This window comes from Temnothorax nylanderi, unplaced genomic scaffold (assembly GCF_030848795.1).
Source record: "Temnothorax nylanderi isolate EJ_2023f unplaced genomic scaffold, tnyl_v1.0 TNYL_tig0012_pilon, whole genome shotgun sequence".
Taxonomy (NCBI): domain Eukaryota; kingdom Metazoa; phylum Arthropoda; class Insecta; order Hymenoptera; family Formicidae; genus Temnothorax; species Temnothorax nylanderi.
Genome location: NW_027249074.1, coordinates 2,125,101 through 2,147,078, shown reverse-complemented (window position 1 = coordinate 2,147,078; position 21,978 = coordinate 2,125,101). Strand labels below are relative to the sequence as shown.

Below are 21,978 nucleotides of genomic sequence, written 5' to 3'. Positions count from 1 at the left end.
TGCGCACTCGCCGTCGTAGTAGTCAATCGTGGCTTCTGCCACGTCGCCGTGACTCTCGCCGGATCGGTGCTCCCGCACCGTCTCGCAGGCTGAAGGAGAAACAGAGAAAGAGAGAAGGAGCGCGAGAGAAACCGGACGACTTATTAGCGGAGTAGTGGACGGACGACGACGCAGCGGGCGGCCTGGGTTGCGCGACGGCGACTCGTCTTTCCCGGCACAGCAACGTTTACGGGACAGGACAGGGAAGAGCGGGTAGAACCGCGAGGAGGCGATCGCGCGCGCGAGTGCGGCGGCCGGCTGGCTGACACGTTCTCGTCGTCGTCGTCTTCGTTCTCGTCGTCGTGATAATCGCACAGTCCGTCGTCTCGTTACGCGTCCAGTAAGTCCAGTTGAGCAAGGACGCAGGCAGCGGACCACGCGACCGAGCGGAACGGTCGAGTGCGGGCCCAACGAGCGGGAGCGACACCCAGCTACAGCTACGACGAGCCGTCACGATGAGTTTCCTATTGTGAGTTGCTCCTCTCTTCGCCTCCGCGACTTTCTCCACCTTCGTCCAGTCGAGTCCAGTCGAGTCGAATTGAATCGCCGCCCTCGTCCGATCGATACATCCTTGCGGGAAGTACGAGAACGCGACGGGGCCGACGAGGATCCCTCCCTTGTCCGTCTCCTCCGGTGACAGCTGACGACTTGTTTTTTTTTTTTTCCTTTTAGGATCCGCGAATCTTTGTTTCTCGTTCTACTCCGGGACGTTCTCCTTTCTTCTCTCTCTCTCTCTCTCTCTCTCTCCCTCTTTCTTTCTCTCTTTTTTTCTATATCTAATCTAAAAATCGAATTTATCGTTCTCCACGACGACGAGCTCGACGAGGGTGAGTCGATGCCGTCCGCCGGTGGATCGATCGAGGGTAAAAATAGCACGCCTATCGTGCGGGCGGCTCTTCCCATTGCGCGTCTTCCCGCGGGACCCACCATGTTCCCCGACCGTGTCAGGATTATCGCTCGACGCGGCGCGTAATCTATGAATCATCGGTCTCGGTGGCCGCGCCTTGTGGTCTCCTCGTCATCGAGAGTCCCGCTCGACGCCGACGCTCTCGAGTCCGCTTTGACATCCGCGATAAATAACGGCAGCCGCCGCTTTCTGCGTGCGATCACGATCAGCTGAGCGTCACAACTCGCGGCCGAGCGCGATTTCTCTCTTCTTCTTCTTCTTTTTTTCCTTCCAGCTGCGCCGTCCTTCACGTTTTTCGCGTCTGCAACGAAAAGTATATTTAGGCTTTTCCGTGGGGAGAAAAGAGGCGATCGAGGAGAGAAAGCGTAAAGAGACGTAGCTAAACGGAGAAAGAGAAAGGGAGATGATGTTTGCTCTTTTGCTCACTTGCTTCTTGTTGCTCATTACGCAGCAAGTGTAGGCGTGTTTTTGGGGGAGAAAGAAGAGAGGGTGAATTTGCTTGAATGTAGGAGAATATCATATTCAATAGAAAGTTTAATACAAAATCACTTCTACGCGTTTCTGCGTGTGAGAAAACAGATATACATATATATATTTTAGACTTTCAGACTTTATTTAAATATTTCAGGAAGTGTAGCAGAGCATAGTTAAATGGAGAATTTATTTTTTATTTGTTTGTTAAAGAAATGCAATTCCTGGTAAATTAGAAGATAAAATTATTGAAAAACAAAATTTTTGGTAAATAAAGTAATAGGAGTAAACTTGGAATCACGTATTATACACATCTCTAATTTTTAATTAAATTTCTTGATACTTGCCATTTTTAATCTTATCAATAACAGGAATGAGTCGGCAGTTAATCGAGTTATCTGTAGCGATAAACGACCTACATTTATACGATATCTTTTTGTCTCGTTTCATACTTCAGATTCCGAAGTAAAGATACATAATTAATTATAGTATCATATAGTAAATATCGATCTATATATATATATATATATAAAGTATTAGAAAAATAACTTCGAATCTCCTAGTAGCAAATAGAAATCACAAATAATGCTCTTCTAATATTTGTCTTTTTATCTTTTCTCTCTCAGTGGGAGCAGGTCTTCGAAGACCTTTAAACCAAAGAAAAATATCCCGGAGGGCACTCATCAGTACGACCTGATGAAACACGCCGCTGCTACGCTAGGGTCCGGTAATTTGCGACTGGCCGTTATGCTTCCCGAAGGAGAGGATCTGAACGAGTGGGTCGCCGTTAACAGTAAGTCGAAACGCCCGTTTTCCGTTCTCATTGTGTACCTCGCATCGACCAGATCTAAACGTCATTCTGTCTCTTCTCCCCAGCCGTTGATTTTTTCAATCAAATCAACATGCTGTACGGCACCATCACAGAATTCTGCACGGAGGAGAGTTGTCCCATCATGTCGGCCGGACCGAAGTACGAATATCACTGGGCCGACGGTCACACAGTGAAAAAGCCTATCAAATGCTCGGCACCCAAATACATAGACTACTTAATGACCTGGGTGCAAGATCAATTGGATGACGAGACTCTATTTCCATCCAAAATCGGTAATTATATTATTTTCTTTACGTTTTCTCTCACTCTCGCCAATTATCCCCGAGCCGAAAACTAATTCTTGATTATTCTCTTTGCAGGAGTTCCTTTCCCTAAAAATTTCTTGTCTATCGCGAAGACTATCCTGAAGCGGTTATTCAGAGTGTACGCTCACATCTACCATCAACACTTTAGCGAAGTCGTGCAGCTCGGCGAGGAGGCGCATTTAAACACGTCGTTCAAGCATTTCATATTCTTCGTTCAGGTATATAATCATAATCTCATTTAAAAAAGATTAAGAGGGTAAATCGATAACAAGAGTAATGATAACATTTTTTCAGGTGATATGATAATGCATATAGCTGTAATATTTTATTATTTGAGTTTATTTCTGATATCTAATGTTTATTTCTGATATCTAACGCTTGATTTCGCATTATAGGAATTTAATTTGATCGAGAGAAGAGAATTGGCGCCTCTGCAGGAGCTAATAGAGAAACTGACGGCGAAAGACGCGCGATGAGCCCGTCTACCATCTACGAGCCACTCGTCCTCTCGAAACTTTTCCAAAGAATCTCTCAACCACGCTGTCTTCGCTAACTCACACATACAATTGCATTATTTAAACTGATCTATTAATCGCTAACCCCACGATCTGCCTCCGTCTCGAAGAATTGGCGGCGAAAACACGCTGCCGTTCCGGAAACAAGTGACTGATAACACCAGCAAATGCCTAGGGTGTTCGCTCTAAAGCCTCATTCTTCTCCGACGGCGCATGGATGTATTCTGTATACTCACCGCATACATATACACATACACAACACAAACAGAAAGAGAGAGATAGAAAACTACTATCGAGTGGATAAGGATAACGAGACGATAGTTCTAAGACGGCGCGTTCGACTTTGTGACTCGGTCTTTTCTCCGAACATTCTCCAAACACGTTTCAATCATAATTTATTGCGTTTTATCAATTGCACCGCTGATACGCGAAGGAGAGACAGCCGGCAGCGCGATTTTCAGTACAAAGTGTCGGCGCATCTCGAGAAGAGGGTGTTTCGAAAATGCTAAATAAACGCGTCTCTTTTTCGCAAGCGAACAAGACCACTCGTAATGCTCGCGGGTTCTGCAATTTTGTTATTATTATCCGCCGCTCTATTATCGGATGTAAAAATACTGTCGCTATTATATGAATGTAGAAATTACTGATCGTTTCGTACGGCTATGTACGAATGCAACGGCATATCGTGAACTTCGTACGGTTACTTTTACGTTTAGGGATAGTTCTGTAAACGATTATTTCCTATCATTTCTCGGGTTAGCATCCCGTATCGCATTTTTTTAAATCGAAAAACTGCACATTGTTGGTAATAACATATTATATATAGTGCCGTTAAAAAAAAAGGAAAGAAAAGTTAACGCGCGCAACACGCTATCGCATTACTATGTAACGACTACCTTAAGATATCGTCCTGTTAAGCGCTTATAGACTTATTTATACGACTAGGGTTTTTGTACGCGTTTTGTCCCCGTAGAAAGTGATATTTCCCGCTTCAGACGCTTTTCAAATGCCGGTAGTCAGGCGGTCTACGTCGTCTTACTGCAATTCCCCGTATAATTCTCGACAATTTTCCGTTTCCGATTTCTAGAAATTACCGTCACGACAACGTTATCGACAAAAAAAAAGATATCACGGTGTTTCATCGGCAAACGCCAATTGATGTAACACAATATCTTACTAGCTCTTATTTATCTTCGTCTACGTCACCGTCTAATTGATTTTATGCTGCATTAATGAACAAAGGATTTTTATCGAGCCAACACTCTAATCGTCCACAAAAGCTCCAATCCGCAACGTCCGACTTCGAGTGCTTTTTAGTCGGTACTTGAAGAGAATAATTGTACAACTCTCGGGCTAACTGCGCGTCGCGAATTGCACAAGTAACATAATAATTGGTCGCCGACTATTATTGCCACTTAAATAAGATAACTCGATTCGTCACGAACGTATCGACGTAATTTCGTCGTTTCTTTCGGCAATCTGCGCGTATACGATAACGATAAATCTTTAGGAAGACTCCGAAGTGCTGAGAAAAAGTCATAAAAATGGAAACATATTTTTTTCATTGCAGTAGACGTTAAGAGTTCGATCGCGTGAACCTTGTATATGTATACGTATATACATATTGCATATATATATATTGACGTATTTTATTATAACGACACAAAATAGTGATTAATGACAGCGAAGTAAGGTGATAGCGCCGAGGGACGAAGGCGGCGCGTATACACGCTGAACATGTAGACGTAAATGATAATGATAGTAATGGTAATATTATATTCGGTACTTAAGGAAAGGCGATAAGAAGCGGAGAGAGCGAGAGCAAAAAATACTCGCCTGCGTTCTTCGGAGACGGTAACAATAGCGCCCGTTCGCGATGGACGATAGTCGCCTACTAGAAGACTACTTCATTCATTCTCGATAACCGGTTACAAATGGCTATTTTTGGTCTTGTACGAATATACCAGCGATGTCTCGACGCTAATCCGCAACTGCTATCCATTCGTGATGTTTAGACGCTTAGCGATGATCTCCCCCGATCAGAAAAAAAACACGCGTCCTTTCTCACCTTCCTCTTGAGCGACTTTCCGCGGCGCGAGTGCCTCAAACGCGACTGTCCGACACGGTCGTGCGAATTATCTGCGAACAACACGTTTCGAAATTATCCTAAAATAATACACACGGAAGAATAGCGAAAGATCGAAAAAAAAAAAAAAAAAAAACTCGACGCCGGAAGAGCCGAACTGACGAGGAATATATTTCTCGAGTATTCACAAATTCTGTAACTTTTATAGATCTCTATTAGATATAAATAAAGTAAGTTTTCGAGGACATTTTCAAGCTCTTAGCTGAACGTCTCGAGAAAGAAAGACGGCTGTCTACAAGATTGTAGAAATTGCCGAATCTTCGGCTCTTCTAGCGTCAAAATTACGCGCACTAAGTAATCGTAATCTGCTAAGATTAGAAAGGATGAAAATTAACGCAAGGTTTGTAGAAACTGATTTGACGTTGATAATCTGATCAGTCGAGTTGTGAACACGAAGCGATAACTCGATCGCGTAAAGGGACCATTTTTACGCTAGAAATCCTCTTGAGATCATTTCTTTACGCGTCGGGGAAGACGATCGTGTTGAAATGAGGTTGTATTCTTTTCGTTCGGAACGGCCTTTCGCGGGGAGTTCTCAACGACCAACTGTCCGCTCGTCTGATAGTAACGCTAGTGATATATGTGCAATGTAAATAATATTTTTCATGATTAAACGGGAAACCCTCGCGTCCTAATCACGGCGCATGGGCCGCGTCTAAAATGTTTATAGTCCTGAATATAATCTTGTAATCTTTCTGTAATAAATATCGTTCCGATTGTATCCGCTTACTTTTTTCTTCTTATCATAAATAGTATAAATTCTATGAATTACAGATATCTGTATGAACTTGTTACGAAAAATTAATCAATTCCTCTTTATAATTATTTATCAAATTATTTTTCGACCAAATTATTTTTCAATTGCTAGAGATTTATATAACGCTTGATAAAAGGTGCTTAATTTATTTATAACTCCCGTTTAGTCTTTTCATTATCACCTCAAGAATTGTTTTCTTTCTTTTTTTCTTGTATATGCAAAGTGTGTTTTGGAACTACAGGTAAAAATCAGACTGGCTAATAGAATCCACAAACAGGTAACACAATTTTAACGTAGGTCTGCAAAGTGATCCTTTCTGAGATATTCAGTTATTTATTCTGCGAATTTTTAGATTTAGAAATTGTTGATATTTTACGCTCTGAGATATATTTACGATATGACATATCGTACAAAGAACTTAACTTATAAAATAAAAAATTAAAAACGTTTAATTTACGGATCTCTCTCTATTATTACCTAAGACTTTTTTATTTTTGTAGATTCTATTAGCCGGTTCAGTTTCTCCCAGTAATTTCAAAATACTCTGTATAAATCATTTTCTTAATAAAATATAATTTTACGTGCAAAAATCGGAAAAAGTATTTAGATAGAAAAATTATTAAAATGTTATCACATCCATACTTTCTGTTTTTCAATGATTTTCGAGCGTTCTGAATTTGTGTGCCACTTTTCATTTCATACAGATTTCTCTTCTCCAAATATTACGGTATCTTGATTGTCGAGTCGACCAACGACCAAAACACATACTATGTACATATACGTTCGCAGAAAGCAAAGTCCACTATTGTTATATTTATGTTTTCGAGATACCAATTATTTTTAAATCACATTGATTAATATTCAATAACAAGATATCAGGTCTACATATCGATTACTTTTTTCGACTATAATTATTAAATTTATTCAACTTCGAGGAAAAGATTTTGACGTAAATGGTCAAATATACCTATAAAGTCCTCTAATCAGGCATAAGTGAATGGACCACAGGAGCTTCAACAGTGAGTACTAAGAAAAAAAGTCACGGATGATAAAAATACAGAGTATTTGTAGGAAACGCGCGTCATCGAGAATGATAAAAACAAAGCGCCGTGGAACGTACTTCGGCATTCGTCCCACTTTTTTAAGTTCGCTTGATGCCGGTTGCTTCCTTTCGTGCGTATCGATGCGAATCAGTCGTGAACGATCGTGGCCTGTAACGGATGCTACTGGATTAGTCGCTTCGAATCCTGTGTATCTTATCAAGATTGTCTCCTACGGTACGTAATGAATGATCCGACACGCTTTCCTGCAAATTCGTAAAAATCAATATTAGGTGAGATAATTAGAATTTATCTCAATTTTCTTATTTATATTTACTAATGTACAAACGTTATTTTATGTATAAATTTTTATATTTTGCATGGATTCAGAGAAAATATAAAAGTTGCAAATACAGATGTGTTCTATCATACCAATGCGTATAATATAAAATTATAATATTTTAATTTTATTTCAAATTTAAATTAACTTCCTTAAAGTTTTTAAATAAAAAGATCGTGGCGCTAAATCCTTCAATTGCAACAACCAGATTAACAATTCGCTCTATCTCTTTTTCTAGATTATAATTTTAAGATGCACGATGATATTAGCATATTATATTTATAAGAAGTGTAATATATTATTAATATGAAAATTGAGGTAATCAAGATTAAATAGTTCTAATGTGTTTTGACGCAATTTTATATCGAATAGTAGCATATACATAAATATTTACATCTTAAATGCAGTTCTTTTGCAATGAACTTGACCAGAATCTACTTGTTTTGTAATTGATACTTCGTAAATAAGATAATAGTAATTAGGATAAGCAAATATTTATTTGATACACGTTACACGATACGATATTATTAATTATGTAATTTTAATCAATTCAAATGAAAGTACTTTCTTTCGAATAAAAGTAATTTCTCATCATTACTCTTCATGCATGAAAAAAATGTACATAATAAAACAAAATATAACTCATTTTAAATTTAAATCCCTAAAAAACTTTTTTTAAGAAGAAAACTTAATTATAATTTGCAAGAAACAAATTATATAAAACGTGAATTTTTTAATATAACATTCATGTGAAATAATAACTCCCGAAACTTGAGTCGATTTGCAAACTCAACGACAATTCCCACATTTGAGAATGCTATACAGTTAAATTAATTTTCTTTTACACACACGCGCGCAAAACTTATTGTCATAACTATTCTATCAATACTAGCATGTATGTAGGTAAACTCACGAAGTTCTATTACATAATTTCTAACAAATCGCCTCGTAGAACTAAATTCTTTTTGTCAGCAACAATCTTTTTCTCGTTTATAATAAATAGCGATAAAATGCTTGATTTAGATCCAAATTAATTTTTATTGACGAATTAATTTCCATTAGCAACAAATGTCTACTATTGTATCTTGTTCAATAACATTGGATATTTTCGGAAATGATATTCATTACTGAACATGATCAATCAAAAAAGAAGGAGTTAAGGTGCCAATTCATAAGACGCTGAAAATGAACGTCAACAAGGTGAACGTAATAGTTTCGCTTTGACGAAAAGGCACCTTTAGCCAAAAACTTATGTCATACCCGTTTGAGATAACCGGTATGCGTCTTATTGCGTATGAATGTTGGTGCGAAGAAAGGAGGTAGGGTGGGTCTTTTAAAATTCTCGTCTCGCACTTCGTTGCTGTTTCAATGGCAAACTGTGCGCGGTATACGACCTAAAACCTCGAGGAAGTGTCCACAAAGTATTGCGTTATAGACATCCGTGGAATTAACATAAACGTCAATGACTAATTCTTCGTAAAACTAAAATCGTAAAATCGGCTCTGTGTAATGAATAGTTTCCCTCAGTGACGATATTTCGCGATATTTCACATTGACGTTAAATTAAGCAATGTATTTCACATGTACTTCCATCGCCTACGCTTCCAGTTAAGTTCTGTGAACAAATGACGAGACGTATGTATTTTTACGGCGATATTCCGTATATAGCGATCGTCCCCGATCGGAAAAGTTGATTTAGAGGTATTTGCCTTTTATATCAAAATCGCGTCAGTTAGATATATTGTACTCATTAAAATATTGTGACAACATTTTGAATATCTCGATCTTATTTTTTTTTTCGTTTAATTATCGAGACAGTTTCTCTGAAAGAATTTCTGACGAAATTCGATATCAGTTAATTAATAATTAATGTTAGAGTTAAATATGCTTTAATTTAACATACCTACCAAACAACTCTCGATCTTCTTTTCTTCTCGGTCAATTATTGGAACGTTTTCTTAAAAAAGATAATTCTTCTGTTGATGGCAACTTCGAAAACTTCAAGTTAAATTAAACATGCTTTCGTAATTTCAGTTTTTGCAACACGTGTCTCCTGTAACTAATGTAAGCGTACTGTCAATGGGATTGATGGATTAATTAGGAACAATCAACCGTAATAAATCGCAATAACGTAATACAACGCGTTATGGAGTTTCCATTGTCATCATTAAACATCTTCTACAGTGATCTCCGTTTGGTCAATTCGGTGAGTTTAAATTAATAATATAAGATGATATACGATAACAATATTTAATGAAAGTTATAACTTTCAATCTTTATGTATCTAGAACAATCGAAATATTTAAGCTGTATGGATTGCATATCAACGTGACTAATCTCAAAACTGCGAAACTGACCCTCTCAACTTGTAGAGAAAAACGTGATAAGCGTTATCAGCATTATGGTAAAACTCTACATATATTTACTTCAGATTCCATTTCTTAAAGATATACTTAAGAAATTGTTAGAACATATATCATTTCATACCGAAGGTCCAAGCGATAATAGTGAGGATAATAGCAAAGTACGGCTTATTTCTTCTCCGTTGTTTGCTCGGCCCGTTCTTCAAACTGCGAGGTTTGAGGAAGAGACGGCGATGCCCGCCGATCGAGGATCGAATTTTGCTGCTGTCGGCGACTGAAATTGCGCAGAAAATCCGCAAGAGAGAGGTAAATTTACGTCAATCTGTTGAAACGGTTTTTAGGCAATATTATTGCCAAATCAATGTAGGATACGCACTTGAAATCATCTTAAGTCGAATCAAACCAAAGTTATTTAATGTTATATCCTTTCAATTATCGGCAGATCAGTTCCGAGGAAGTGATCATCGCATACGTGAAGCGATGCAAGGAGGTGAATCCGTCGATCAACGCTATCGTAGAAGATCGTTTCGATGTGGCGATTCAAGAGGCACGTGAAATCGACAAATTTCTGCAGTCAACAACTATAGACGAGGCGAAAATCGCGAGCGAGAAACCGCTGCTCGGGCTACCTGTGACGATTAAAGAAAGTATCGCTGTTCAAGGTGAGTCACATAGTTCAGTCACATTCTGAATATGGAGGGATAAAAACCAGAGTGGTGTAAGTCAAATTTTTTTAAATATTTGACTTACACCACTCTGGTTTTTACCCCTCCATATATATTTACTCATTTTAGTTAAATTTAATATGTATAGCTAAGGAAGGTTAAACGGCCAAAATTCGAGCAAAGAAATTTTAGATGTTAGTTTAAAATTAAAATTTAATAAACATATGTATATATAACATTTACGTTTCGACCTACTTGGTCTTCTTCAGAACGTTCTAACGCGCTTGTCCAACGACGAAAATTGTTATAACTCTTTTATTGTATGCGATTTTTTTAAATTTGACCATCAGCCGTTGTCTCTCTCAATCTTTTATATCTATTTTTCGTAATTTATTAATGTAATTTTATCGATTAGAACGTTCTGAAGAAGACCGTCGAAACGTAAATGTTATATATACATATGTTTATTAAATTTCAATTTTAAACTAACATCTAAAATTTCTTTGCTCGAGTTTTGGCCGTTTAACCTTCCTTAGCTTTGCTATTATCGAGCGTATGTATCTTGTTTTTATTGTTAATATGTATACTCTTACATAACATTTTAATTTGGGAAACATTAACTTATACGACAAAATTTTAAATAGTAAATAGCAAGGGCATGGAATTCATCAGGAATTTCATGCCTGATATTCGTGATCAAAACTATTTATAGTCCATATTTACGTTAATCACTTGCGCAATTTCTCGAATATATGTTCAACAGAATTGTCGGAAACACGCATTATTATAATCTTTTTTTAAAGAGAAATAATTAATGTTTATGACATTTAGGATGCATTTATATTTAAATATAATGTATATTCAAATGTAGGAGAAGTTTTTTAAATATCAACTAAATATCAACCGCATATGAGATCTCAAGGTCACTAGGTTTTTGATGTTTTCCTTGCATATTAATATCTTCTCATCTTTTTCTCTGTTTAAGTCACTTTAGACAACTCATTGTTTGTACATACTACTATGTAGTAATTCGCACGGTTTAACGAAATTATTTTCCCACCAATAAACTCATGACAGAAGAGTGTTAGAACTCGCTAAGAGCTCTTCTTAGAAGTAGTATGTTAGCGCAATAGACATCGATTTGCCATTCTATATACTGAGTACTATGTATGTTCAAATAAGTGGTACATTGGCATATTTAAATCAATATAAAATCGCAAGTAATCGCAGAGATCTCTGGACTCAAGATCATAGTCAGGCATTCTGTAAATATTATTTGAAAATACACGCATGCCATGGCAAACCGCGAATTAATTTTAATTCAAATTGCTTATACTTACTGAATGTCGAAAATTTTATCGAACAAAAATCGATGTAAAATTTTCCAAGGGATAATACGCTATTCACTTTCCGTCTCGAAGACATCGTACTTTGTATAATTTCTGCAAGTACATAACAAAAATATATTATCTGGATGCAATATCTGTAGAATAATTTTATAGCGTAGCTTATGGCATATAATACACAATCAAAATAATAATTTATCTATATTTAGGGATGAGTTATACCGTGGCGATGAAAGATACTCCCTCGAGGGCGACAAAAGACGCCGAAGTTGTAGCGAGGATCCGCGAGGCCGGTGGAATTCCTCTTCTCGTCAGCAACACTCCGGAATTGTGCATGTGGTGGCACACCTCCAACAAAATAACTGGCACCACCAGGAATCCTTACGATACACGGAGGACTGCGGGTGGCTCTTCCGGTGGCGAGGTTTGTACATTTTCTTTTTTTTTTTACGTAGACGCCAGAGTTCCTTTTTCTCCTAAAACCCGTAGAAATTAAAGATTCTTATTTAAATAATACATAATGGAATTTTATAAAAGATAGAAATTCTTGTGTATTTAATCAGGCTGCTCTTGTCGGTTCTGGCGCCTCGATCCTGAGCTTGGTTTCGGACATCGGTGGATCGGCCAGGCTGCCGGCAATGTTTTGCGGCGTTTTTGGCCATAAACCCACACCAAGTAAGTTTCATCGGACAATCAATAAAAAAAAGAGAACAATGAAATAACGAAAATTTTAATCTTGCATACTTGTTTATAAAACTGTATAAACTAATAAATAACAGGTAGAACAATTTTATATTTTCTCCCTTAGACTGGATATCAGTAGAAGGTCACAAACCTAGCGCAAATGATAAAAATTGGCCTTCATTTTTCGCGATCGGTTCAATGGTTAGATATGCCACGGATCTGCCTCTCCTGTTATCAGTAATGTCGCAATCGGATGAAGCTAGGAATACCTTTAACAAAAAGGTCAGAATTTGTTATTTTAATCATCTGCTTCATGCTAATCTTACTCCTAGTTTCCGTGCATGCGTTGCCGTGCGTAAAATTGCGCGTCAAATGCGTCCGTTTTAAAAAAAAGCACGCATTTGATTGAGGTAATTATGGAAATGCATGTTTGACGCGCGTTATGACGCGCGGAAACGCGTGCACGGAAACCAGGGGTTAATCATGCTTCTATCGGTTTCTTACAAATTTTTAATTAAATATAAGATACTAAAAGAAATGTAAAGAAATAAATTAATTAGTTAATAAAAGAAATTAAATAATAAAATTAATATAAATGATGAATAAAATTAATATAGATAGATATATTATTTTATTATGCTTATTTAAACAAGGTTTGATCACGTAAATCTAAGTTGCATATTCGTATAGGTATGCCTGAAGGACATAAAGTTTTTTTACATGGATGATTACGGCCCGATCCCAAGTTCTATGACAACTGACGTAAAAGATGCAATTTACAAACTGATGAGACACCTCGAAGACACTAGTCATGTCCAAGTGCAAAAAGTAAGTCAGACGTTCAGAGGTCTTTACATTATGTAATTTACTTTTAATTTATTATAAAAGAAGATTTCTTTGAGCATGTAGCATTATAATGCAGCAATGATTGAATCTTCTTTCCAGTAATTAATTAAAAATGACTTATACAGTATGTAAAATATGTTTACGTACAATAATACAACATGATATCGTATATTACATATATAATTGTTAAAAAATTATGTAATGGTGATATTGGGGCACATATGGATTTAAAGCCTATGTTGTACAATATTTAAAAATTTTAAAGAATTAAAATCAAATATTTAAAAGATAACAGTATTGATGTATTTGTAGACAAGCATAATATATATATTTTTTATTGTTTGCAGACAAATTTGGAAGATATGAAACAGTCTTTTGAATTAGGGTTGATCATTCTTCTCAAGATCAGTGACGTATATTCGATGTTTAATCGATGGGATGATCCTAAGGTACAGTTAAATAATGAGATATTGTTAAGATGTGTCGCAGTAAATGAATACACATTTCAAAATCAATTTCCCAGAAATCGAAGAGGGTGCTCACAGAAGCACTAAAGTTTATTTTCTTCATGTCGTCGCACACTTTTCCCGCTATTTGTTATGGAATAATCAAGAGCATTTTTGAAAGAACACCGGCCTCCGATTATGAAAAAATGATGGAGATAAGGATGCGATTGAAAAAGCAATTTGAGGTAAAGTTCTATATACATATATAGTATTTTCTGAACTTTTTGTCTGTATGATGTATTAATATAGTGATTTATATTAATATTAAAACAATGTTCAATGACATTCGATTAGGAGTTGTTGGGTGATAACGGCGTTTTAATTTGCCCATCTTTTACCTCGTCGGCGCATTATCCTCACGAGTGTGCATACAACATATGCAATTACACTTACATGATAATCTTCAACGTCCTGGGATTTCCGGTTACACAGTGTCCGCTTGGTCTCGACAAAAACCAACTACCGATTGGAGTTCAGGTAAACAAAAAAATGCAAATTAGTGGGCTAATATAATAGCTTCGTTTGTAGATTGCGAGATTACGCAATCAAAACTCGACAGCTCGACGATTACGCAATCAAAACTAAGAAAATAATTAATTAACGATGATATATAAGGATGCAAAATAGGTAGAATGTTCCTCTTTCATCATTTCATCGATCATTACTGCGCTGTATCCAGATCGTATAGTTTTGAATTCATTAATTTTGAATATTGCAATCGCCGAGTCTGTATGTCTAAGAATCGATTATCAATTTACATTTGACTATAGTTTTGACTTCGTTCCTGACCTCGTTGCTTTTGCAGATTGTCGCAAATCCGGGTTGTGACCATTTAACGATTGCCGTTGCGCAAGAAATCGAAAGGACGTTTGGCGGCTGGCAAGAACCACAAGGCAGAGAACTCGTCTGCGACGTAGCATAACTTTACGGTGGCACCGTCGATCTCCGCCTTCAACTGAAGTCGCGATCTGGCATAATTTTCAAAAGATAAAAAATTAAACTTACGACATAGAAAAATTTTCAAGAGGCAAAGTGAGGCAAAACATAACAAAGAAGGAACTTTGTTGAATTCAATTTGCGTGGTATCATATTTGTAACATGTTTTTCAGCTAATGTAACCCGAGAGAGAGTCTCTGATGGAGTCGTATTTATCTCAATCAAACTTTCCACGCAACATTAAATTCTGAATTATTTACACTCGAACGACATGACAGAATTTTCGAGGGACTCTAATGAAAAGTTTTCACCGACCGCCGCCGATTTGACGCGATACTTTTACATGACTTTATACATTGTATTGGAAACCATATTTACACGTAGAATAGTATTTTTATATCTTTGTGGTATTTTAGTAGATAATAAATTAATGCGTCTACTATATAATTTGATGAGTAGCTTTATCCACGCCAGTCCACGTCCACGACTCCACCACGCCAATATCAGATCCAACCGCATTGAGCGTTCTACATATCATAATAAAACAATAAATAAATCTAAATCTTAAATCTAAATGCAAGTACATACGAGTTAAAACTATGATGTCCATTTCTATCAACGCAGGTTAATTTTAATCTTGGTTTAACTTACCTGTCATCTTTCCCTAGTTCTAAAAGTTAGAAAAAGATAGAAAGTAAGTTAAACCGAGATTAAAGTTAATCTACATTGGTAGAAATGGGCATGAGTGAGACAAGTATAGTTCAAAAAATTTAACTTGACGTAGCCACGTGATCACGTACATACACGCTGCATTCTAACCTAAAATCAGGTGTACGAAGATGCTTTCACGGGCTCTAGAGACACTCAATCTGTGATTAATTATTGTAAATATTTCGTAACGTCTGATTGTAAAATATAATTGTAAATTATACAATTTGTTTGACAAGTCGCAAAAGGGGAGATGTGTTCGGTAAATGATTGCAGGTTTGATGATAACGATGATGAAATAACTAAAAACAAAGGGAAAGATTTACTGGCGTAAGTAGAGTTATATGAAATAAAAGAAAAAGGATATAATAAGATCATTCCAAAATTTACATTATATTATTATTATTATAAAATAATGTAATAAGATATATATCATATTAATGGTAATAATACTTATTTTTTGCAACAGAGATGTTGTGAGTGTTGTGACACTATGCAGAAAATGCAAATGTGAGAACGCTGACGTTTTATTAATCGGCCAAAGCGGTTATTGCAAGACTTGTTTCCTGATTGTTACAAATCACAAGTTCAGAGCGGCGCTTGGTAAATCCAAGATTATTCGCCATGGCGATTCGATACTGGTCGATCACTCAGGGGAATTAAACTCCACCGTGCTCTTACATCTCATTAAAGCTGGCATGAGTGAATCTGCTCACAAGAGACTTATCTTCAAGACAGTAGTTTTGTATGTAGACGGTAAGTCTCTCGTAAGTCAATAAGTTTTTATCATATGGAATTTTGTGATTGAGAAAGATTTTAATATCTGAACAGACAGCGCTGTGGAAAGAACAAGTGAGGAAAGGGACATGCTACGACATAGAATCACTGAGGAAACAAAGGCTTCTGGATTTGACGGTTATGCTGTATCAATGAGTCAAGTTTTAAACGAAGATAATACTTTGGACGTAAAACCGATGGACAAAGAGATAAACTATGAAAATGATAATCGGCTGCGTGCAATATTGGCCAATTTATCGGATGATACCTCAAGGACGGATCTTGCCAATCAGCTACGTCGAAGGCTGCTCCTGTCGGCAGCTCGAAAACTTAATTGCAACAAGATATTTGTAGCCGACTCCGGTGTGGACATCGCCGCGAAGGTGCTCGGAGATGTGTGCCTAGGACGAGGCGCGCAACTCTCCACGCAAGCAAACTTCTGCGACGCTCGGTGTGCCGACATCAAGATACTCAAACCGATGAGAGACTTCACGCAGCAGGAATTGGTGTACTATTCGGAGCACCACGGGATAAATTCTGTTGAATCAACGGAACCAAGTGCACCGGCAACTTCCATACAGGCATTAGCGCGTAATTTCACGACGGGGCTGGAATCTCAATTCTCCGGTACGATATCCACCGTATTCCGTACAGCCGATAAAATGAGCCCAAAGAGTAACGTACAGCAAAGTATAGAGGATAATTGCGCGCTTTGTGAAGGGAGATTGGACTGCGTGACTTCTGGCAATGAAGTGACTGCCATGAGGGCAATTGAGGTTTCCAAACTGGCGTCTTCCAAATCCGTTAATGCAAGTTCTCCCGGTAATCGAGAAAACGGAGAATCGAATTGCCTCGTTTCGCAGTCAGATAACGAAGAATGCTGTAACGACAGTGGCGAGTGTGGTTGTAAGAACGATATAAAGAGACAAGTAACCGCGGAAGACGTTTGGAGATATCTCTGTTACAGTTGCAGACGGATATTTCGAAGCTCAGAGATTTTACGCACCTTGCCAGCGCCGTTATTGTTCGCCGTCAAACAAAGAATAGCTTTGAAGAGTATGAGAGAGAAAATCAGTGACTTTTTATTATGAATAGAATATTTGCTTCAAGATCTTGCGCACAAGGTAACGCAACGAGAACAATTGTACATTTAACAGGGTAGAAATATATTAAGAGATTTGTTAAACATAATAACATGTTATTTGTATGTATTAGCTTATTTTTCCAGAGTCAAATTACTTTATATTCTCCTTCGAAATTTTTTTCAGCTCCTTAAATCAATTTCCGTCATAAACGATACGTTATAGTTTCTATACACTTGCCACGTTTATATTGCTTCATTACCTATTCTAATTAGTTCAAATTATGAATTTTTGACAACCAGTGTCTAAATCGCAAATAATTTAATGAAATGAAAGGATAAACTGCGTAAGATTAGCGAATTCTCAACTGTTGCAGTTTTTCCGCAAAATCTGGGATAACTTTTATTGCGATGACAATTTTGATTTTCCCGCTGCCATAAAAACCTTAACCAGCATAACCTAGCTTGACATATTCACTGATTACGTAAAGACACAGACGTAGGAAGGTTGTTTTCAAGATTTCTCCGAGTAATCAAGAGCGTATATAATAATTACAAAAATCGGGGTATTGATTATCACCGGTACGTATCATCGTACAGTTCCTCTCGTTTCTACATGCGCGATTAGAAGTTACATTATTGTGCGTACATGTGATTTTTTGGGGTTAGGGTTATACCTTCTCATGAAAATATTTTTTTTTATCGAATCAGTATTTTTGCAATGCGAATAAATTGCGATGAGTTTTTACCATACAACAATGGCATCTACAGAGATTTCCTTTGATGTTATCCATAAATCAAGAATCACGGTTATATATTTAGACCGACTGTGGCCAAACGTTGATTAACTTAATTGGTGATTAACTTACGCCTATGCTATTGTTAACATGGACAGAATGATCTATTTTTGTTGTTTAACGTGTTATAAGAAGGATTGTGGATTAACAACGAGAAATTATATAGTTGGAAATCTTGTTTCGGGCATCTCTTCCATTTGAATTAATTGCTAATTAAATTAATCAGATTTCGAAATTTTTCTGGCGAAAAAGCACGTTGGATCGGGGCTTTATATTTTTGGGGATCGTTGTGCCGAGCTTCTCATGATCTCGGAGAATGCCTGTTTATAACAAGAATTGCGCTGTTTGAAATATAAGTGAAATATGTTATCGTTGGGATTCTTAAACGCTGTGCTTTTCAGGTACATCATGATAAACCACGATAATATCGTTTACATGAGATACGGCACGCCCTTGTTGAAGAGTCCCTTTACAGATCTCTTCCTCCATATACGCAATTTTCAGTGCGTCAAAGAGTGCGCGCCCTACGAGGTGCAGTACGTGGATTGCATGGAGGCGTACGGCTATCACAGGGGCAAGGAGAAGTGCAGATTGATACTCGAGGACATGTACGAATGCGTGATGAAAGTAAAGAGAGGTCGGCGCGTCAAACTGATGGGCGACGAGCGAAACCGTCGGCTGAGGGCCGGCGAAAAGAAGGAGGACGTGTTCGAGCCAACTCCGCCACTCGATCTGTATTAAATCGCGCCCTTTCTCGCCGGGCAAATGCATAGTTTACGTGTAAATGTATCGGACTAAAAGGATTTAACTTGATAGACAACAAAAGCGTTTTACCTACAGAAAACTTGTCGCACCAGTTTATTGCTTGAAAACTCATCTTTCTTTCCCTGGGAATGTTTCTTGAGTGAGGTACATTTCAAGAATTGCAATATGTGTTACTCCTCTCTCTCTCTCTCTGAATATTTTCGCTGTACATTACTTTAAGACATTTATTAAATTAATATTAAAACATTCATCAATCCACGTAGAATTGTGACAAGAATGTAGCTCAGAATATCTGCTGAATGTTGAAATTGTAAAATGATATATATCTTTACGTGTTACAATATACAGATATTAATAATCATGTTACTTTTATTCTTTTATTATAATAATATTAATTTTATATAATTCATTTTCAAAAATATTTTTTATATTTTTGTTTTCATTAATAATAAGTTACTGTGTTATCGACGTTGATAAGACAAGCGGAACACTATCCTCGTCTCCAGATCGCGCTGAGGTCGACCTTCTTTTCTTGTCAGTCCAATCCGACTCCCACAGATGACGTGATTGAAACGATTGAGAATCTGCCTAATCTGCCTTGCGGCCGCGTTACGTGTGGTTACGTGTGACTGTGTGGTGCTCCTCTCCGTCCGTGTGCGGGAACCACTCAGGCTGATCGGCGGAGGGTTCTCGATAATCCGTGGGCTTTATTTTCCGAGTTGGCTGGTGAGTCGATTCCCCTGCGTCGTCCCCGAGGCGATGCACCTCGCCCTTACTCCGCGTTCGGCTCGACCCGAGCGGCGTCGAGCCGAGGATTTACCCGGGCGCACGTCCGGGGCCAGTCCACCCCGCGATTATGTAAACGGAGCAATATTGTGCCGCGTTCGAAGCTGTCGGGGCTTCCTGACCGTCGAGCTTGACGCATCGCCGTAATTTCAAGCTTGGACTCGATCACGGATTCAACGCAGCGTGCGTCCTACGATTCATCTCGTGAGCGAGAGCGTATTTGTTCGCGAAAGATTTTTGACACAAGGAAGGTTGTGTCAGGCAAAATGTCAGAGAAATCTACCCCCACAAATGCAACAGACCCTTTCGTTTCGTTATATTTGTCATTATCATCAGAAATATGACTTGCATTAGCTGCTGTCTCAAAACTACTCGTATAGAATGACTGGGTTATTTGTAATTTCTGTCATATATTTTATATTCTGATACTGTTCCTACTTACTGTATTGATGCTCTATTGGATTACACATTTCAATTATCTATGAACGATATTGAAAATAGCAAATGATTGCATTTCTGTCATAAAGTTAGTTATAAAGGAATATTAAGTAAATATCCTATAAATAATGCAGAATTAAATTTTGCAACTTACACAAGATGCGTAATTACTTAAGACTTATATTAACGTGATTGAAATAGAATGGTTTCCTGAGAATTTAAATTTGTAGGAATTTGGCAGCCGACAACGATGCTTAGCAACCGTATGTCAATGATCCTGCGGCTGGCTGCGCAGGAGCAGCAATGGCAGCAGCAGAGGGGGATGGCCACCCTCAAGGCGATCTCTATGCGTTTGAAGTCCGTCAAGAATATCCAAAAGATTACTCAGTCTATGAAGATGGTGTCAGCAGCTAAATACAGTCGAGCTGAGCGCGATTTGAAGCAGGCTCGTCCTCTCGGCGTCGGCACAAAGATATTCTACGAGCAGGCTGAGATCCAAGCACCGCCGGAGGAGCCGAAGAAGCTTGTTGTTGCCGTGACCAGCGATCGCGGTCTCTGCGGCGCTGTGCACTCTGGTATATCCCGTAATATTCGTGATCGATTATTGGCTGATCCTAAGGAACGTGAGAACACAAAGATCATATGCATCGGCGATAAGTCCCGGGCGATCCTCCAGCGGCTGTTCGCGAGCAACATACTCTTCGTCGCATCTGAGGTCGGCCGTAAACCACCGACATTCAACGATGCGGCCAAGATAGCTATACAGATAATGAACAGTGGGTACGTTAGCTGTGTTGCCAAAAACATATAAATCCAAGGCTAGATAGAACTAACTATACAATTTAAATAGTTAATTTGCAGTATTAGCTGAGATTATTCACTATAAATTTTCCTAAATGTTTGTTGCTTAACTATACATCTTTTGGATATATAAGTTGTATATTCTTTTTAAAAATGCAGCGCTGTATAAATAATATAAATAATGGCTACTCTTTTGCAGTTATTCCTTCGGCTCTGGACGCATAATATATAACAGGTTCAAGTCCGTGGTATCGTACGCGATTGATGATCTACCGTTGTTCGATAAGAATGCGGTGGTTACTGCACCGAAGCTGTCGGTGTATGATTCACTTGACGAGGAAGTAATACAGAGCTATCTGGAATTCTCGCTCGCCTCGCTGTTGTTTTATTCGATGAAGGAAAGCGCCTGCAGCGAGCAGTCCAGCCGTATGACGGCCATGGACAACGCCAGCAAGAACGCCGGAGAGATGATCGACAAACTCACTCTCACGTTCAACCGCACTCGGCAGGCCGTGATCACCAGGGAACTGATCGAAATTATCTCCGGTGCCGCCGCTTTGGAGTAAGAGTGTCCCGCTGGGAATATTTAGTTTATCAATTTATAGTGCCGGCAAATAGGAAGAGAATACGCTGCTGGAAAAGGAAGAACGGGGAGACAAACCTGTTACGCTGCCGAAGGATAAAGTTCCCCATTGACTTGGACGATGTTCGATCAACCGCGGAGTTGCATGATAAACATCAAGAATATTATAAGTCTATCTGTTATTTATATGTCCAAGTTGTTCAATAAATCAATCCAATTACAAAACCACGTGTTTCTAGAAATAGACACAAGTCCCCGTCTTGGACTCCGCAGCGAAATTTAAAAGCGGTCCGATTGGTCGAATTCCAATTCTTTGGTAGAGCCAGTGATGTCTAATTTATAATACAAAAGAAAGAGTGTAGAGGAGTTTTTTTACATCATGGCCGACCATCCATCGGTCTGCGTTTAATCCACCGGCCATCCACCAGGTCTCTTGATGTAAATAAAATAAGGAAAATAAAATTGAAGTATTTTACAGAAGCAATGAAGTATTACACCATTATCTTCTTTCCTTTCCTTCCAAAAAATCTTTTGAATCCCATAT

The 21,978-nt window shown here is 38.1% G+C and overlaps 5 protein-coding genes and 2 long non-coding RNA genes across 9 annotated transcripts; 5 read left to right on the top strand and 2 right to left on the bottom strand.

Annotated features, from left to right (window-relative positions):
- The first annotated feature begins 71 nt into the window (after positions 1-71).
- Mats (MOB kinase activator-like 1) lies at positions 72-5,936 on the top strand. 2 transcript variants are annotated; one of them, XM_071697544.1, is made up of 5 exons: positions 72-508; positions 2,044-2,210; positions 2,294-2,521; positions 2,609-2,772; positions 2,950-5,936. In XM_071697544.1, exons 1-5 carry the CDS (start codon positions 495-497, stop codon positions 3,028-3,030), a joined length of 654 nt encoding a protein of 217 aa, XP_071553645.1. In that variant the 5' UTR covers positions 72-494; the 3' UTR covers positions 3,031-5,936. The 2 variants fall into 2 exon arrangements, with proteins under 2 accessions (XP_071553645.1, XP_071553644.1); XM_071697543.1 differs by lacking the exon at positions 72-508 and adding an exon at positions 1,776-1,882.
- On the bottom strand, positions 5,929-9,972 carry LOC139767861 (uncharacterized). The gene is made up of 4 exons (XR_011717233.1): positions 9,840-9,972; positions 9,260-9,309; positions 7,093-7,278; positions 5,929-6,998 (listed from the first exon to the last, which is right to left on the bottom strand). It is a non-coding gene; the product is annotated as an uncharacterized lncRNA (long non-coding RNA).
- LOC139767857 (fatty-acid amide hydrolase 2-A-like) lies at positions 7,109-15,145 on the top strand. 2 transcript variants are annotated; one of them, XR_011717232.1, is made up of 14 exons: positions 7,109-7,249; positions 9,387-9,558; positions 9,641-9,756; positions 9,845-10,021; positions 10,158-10,377; positions 11,936-12,150; positions 12,290-12,401; positions 12,535-12,692; positions 13,101-13,238; positions 13,604-13,705; positions 13,780-13,947; positions 14,057-14,239; positions 14,568-14,794; positions 14,872-15,145. XR_011717232.1 is itself a non-coding variant. In XM_071697541.1 (13 exons), exons 3-13 carry the CDS (start codon positions 9,754-9,756, stop codon positions 14,682-14,684), a joined length of 1,593 nt encoding a protein of 530 aa, XP_071553642.1. In that variant the 5' UTR covers positions 7,109-7,249; positions 9,387-9,558; positions 9,641-9,753; the 3' UTR covers positions 14,685-15,145. The 2 variants fall into 2 exon arrangements, 1 of the variants encoding a protein (XP_071553642.1); XM_071697541.1 differs by having other exon boundaries at positions 14,568-15,145.
- Positions 14,910-15,466, bottom strand: LOC139767862 (uncharacterized). Its single transcript, XR_011717234.1, has 2 exons — positions 15,350-15,466; positions 14,910-15,225 (listed from the first exon to the last, which is right to left on the bottom strand). It is a non-coding gene; the product is annotated as an uncharacterized lncRNA (long non-coding RNA).
- A 48-nt stretch (positions 15,467-15,514) lies between these two features.
- Positions 15,515-17,377, top strand: Ctu2 (Cytosolic thiouridylase subunit 2). The gene is made up of 3 exons (XM_071697542.1): positions 15,515-15,736; positions 15,876-16,162; positions 16,238-17,377. Exons 1-3 carry the CDS (start codon positions 15,660-15,662, stop codon positions 17,272-17,274), a joined length of 1,401 nt encoding a protein of 466 aa, XP_071553643.1. The 5' UTR covers positions 15,515-15,659; the 3' UTR covers positions 17,275-17,377.
- Positions 17,378-18,469: 1,092 nt separating this feature from the next.
- Positions 18,470-18,802, top strand: Nd-15 (NADH dehydrogenase (ubiquinone) 15 kDa subunit). Its single transcript, XM_071697364.1, has one exon. It carries the CDS (start codon positions 18,470-18,472, stop codon positions 18,800-18,802), a length of 333 nt encoding a protein of 110 aa, XP_071553465.1.
- A 587-nt stretch (positions 18,803-19,389) lies between these two features.
- Positions 19,390-21,914, top strand: Atpsyngamma (ATP synthase, gamma subunit). Its single transcript, XM_071697540.1, has 3 exons — positions 19,390-19,552; positions 20,281-20,830; positions 21,051-21,914. Exons 2-3 carry the CDS (start codon positions 20,301-20,303, stop codon positions 21,415-21,417), a joined length of 897 nt encoding a protein of 298 aa, XP_071553641.1. The 5' UTR covers positions 19,390-19,552; positions 20,281-20,300; the 3' UTR covers positions 21,418-21,914.
- Positions 21,915-21,978: the final 64 nt, after the last annotated feature.

Coding starts and splice junctions, on each gene's coding strand:
- Mats (XM_071697543.1), top strand. CDS start 1,791: ATGAGTCGGCAGTTAATCGAGTTATCTGTAGCGATAAACGACCTACAT. Junction 2,522..2,608: donor TCTATTTCCATCCAAAATCG/GTAATTATATTA, acceptor TTCTCTTTGCAG/GAGTTCCTTTCCCTAAAAAT. Junction 2,773..2,949: donor ATTTCATATTCTTCGTTCAG/GTATATAATCAT, acceptor TTCGCATTATAG/GAATTTAATTTGATCGAGAG.
- LOC139767857 (XM_071697541.1), top strand. Junction 10,022..10,157: donor AGAAAATCCGCAAGAGAGAG/GTAAATTTACGT, acceptor AATTATCGGCAG/ATCAGTTCCGAGGAAGTGAT. Junction 12,693..13,100: donor GGAATACCTTTAACAAAAAG/GTCAGAATTTGT, acceptor ATATTCGTATAG/GTATGCCTGAAGGACATAAA.
- Ctu2 (XM_071697542.1), top strand. CDS start 15,660: ATGTGTTCGGTAAATGATTGCAGGTTTGATGATAACGATGATGAAATA. Junction 15,737..15,875: donor AAAGGGAAAGATTTACTGGC/GTAAGTAGAGTT, acceptor TTTTTGCAACAG/AGATGTTGTGAGTGTTGTGA. Junction 16,163..16,237: donor AGTAGTTTTGTATGTAGACG/GTAAGTCTCTCG, acceptor ATATCTGAACAG/ACAGCGCTGTGGAAAGAACA.
- Nd-15 (XM_071697364.1), top strand. CDS start 18,470: ATGATAAACCACGATAATATCGTTTACATGAGATACGGCACGCCCTTG.
- Atpsyngamma (XM_071697540.1), top strand. CDS start 20,301: ATGCTTAGCAACCGTATGTCAATGATCCTGCGGCTGGCTGCGCAGGAG. Junction 20,831..21,050: donor ATACAGATAATGAACAGTGG/GTACGTTAGCTG, acceptor ACTCTTTTGCAG/TTATTCCTTCGGCTCTGGAC.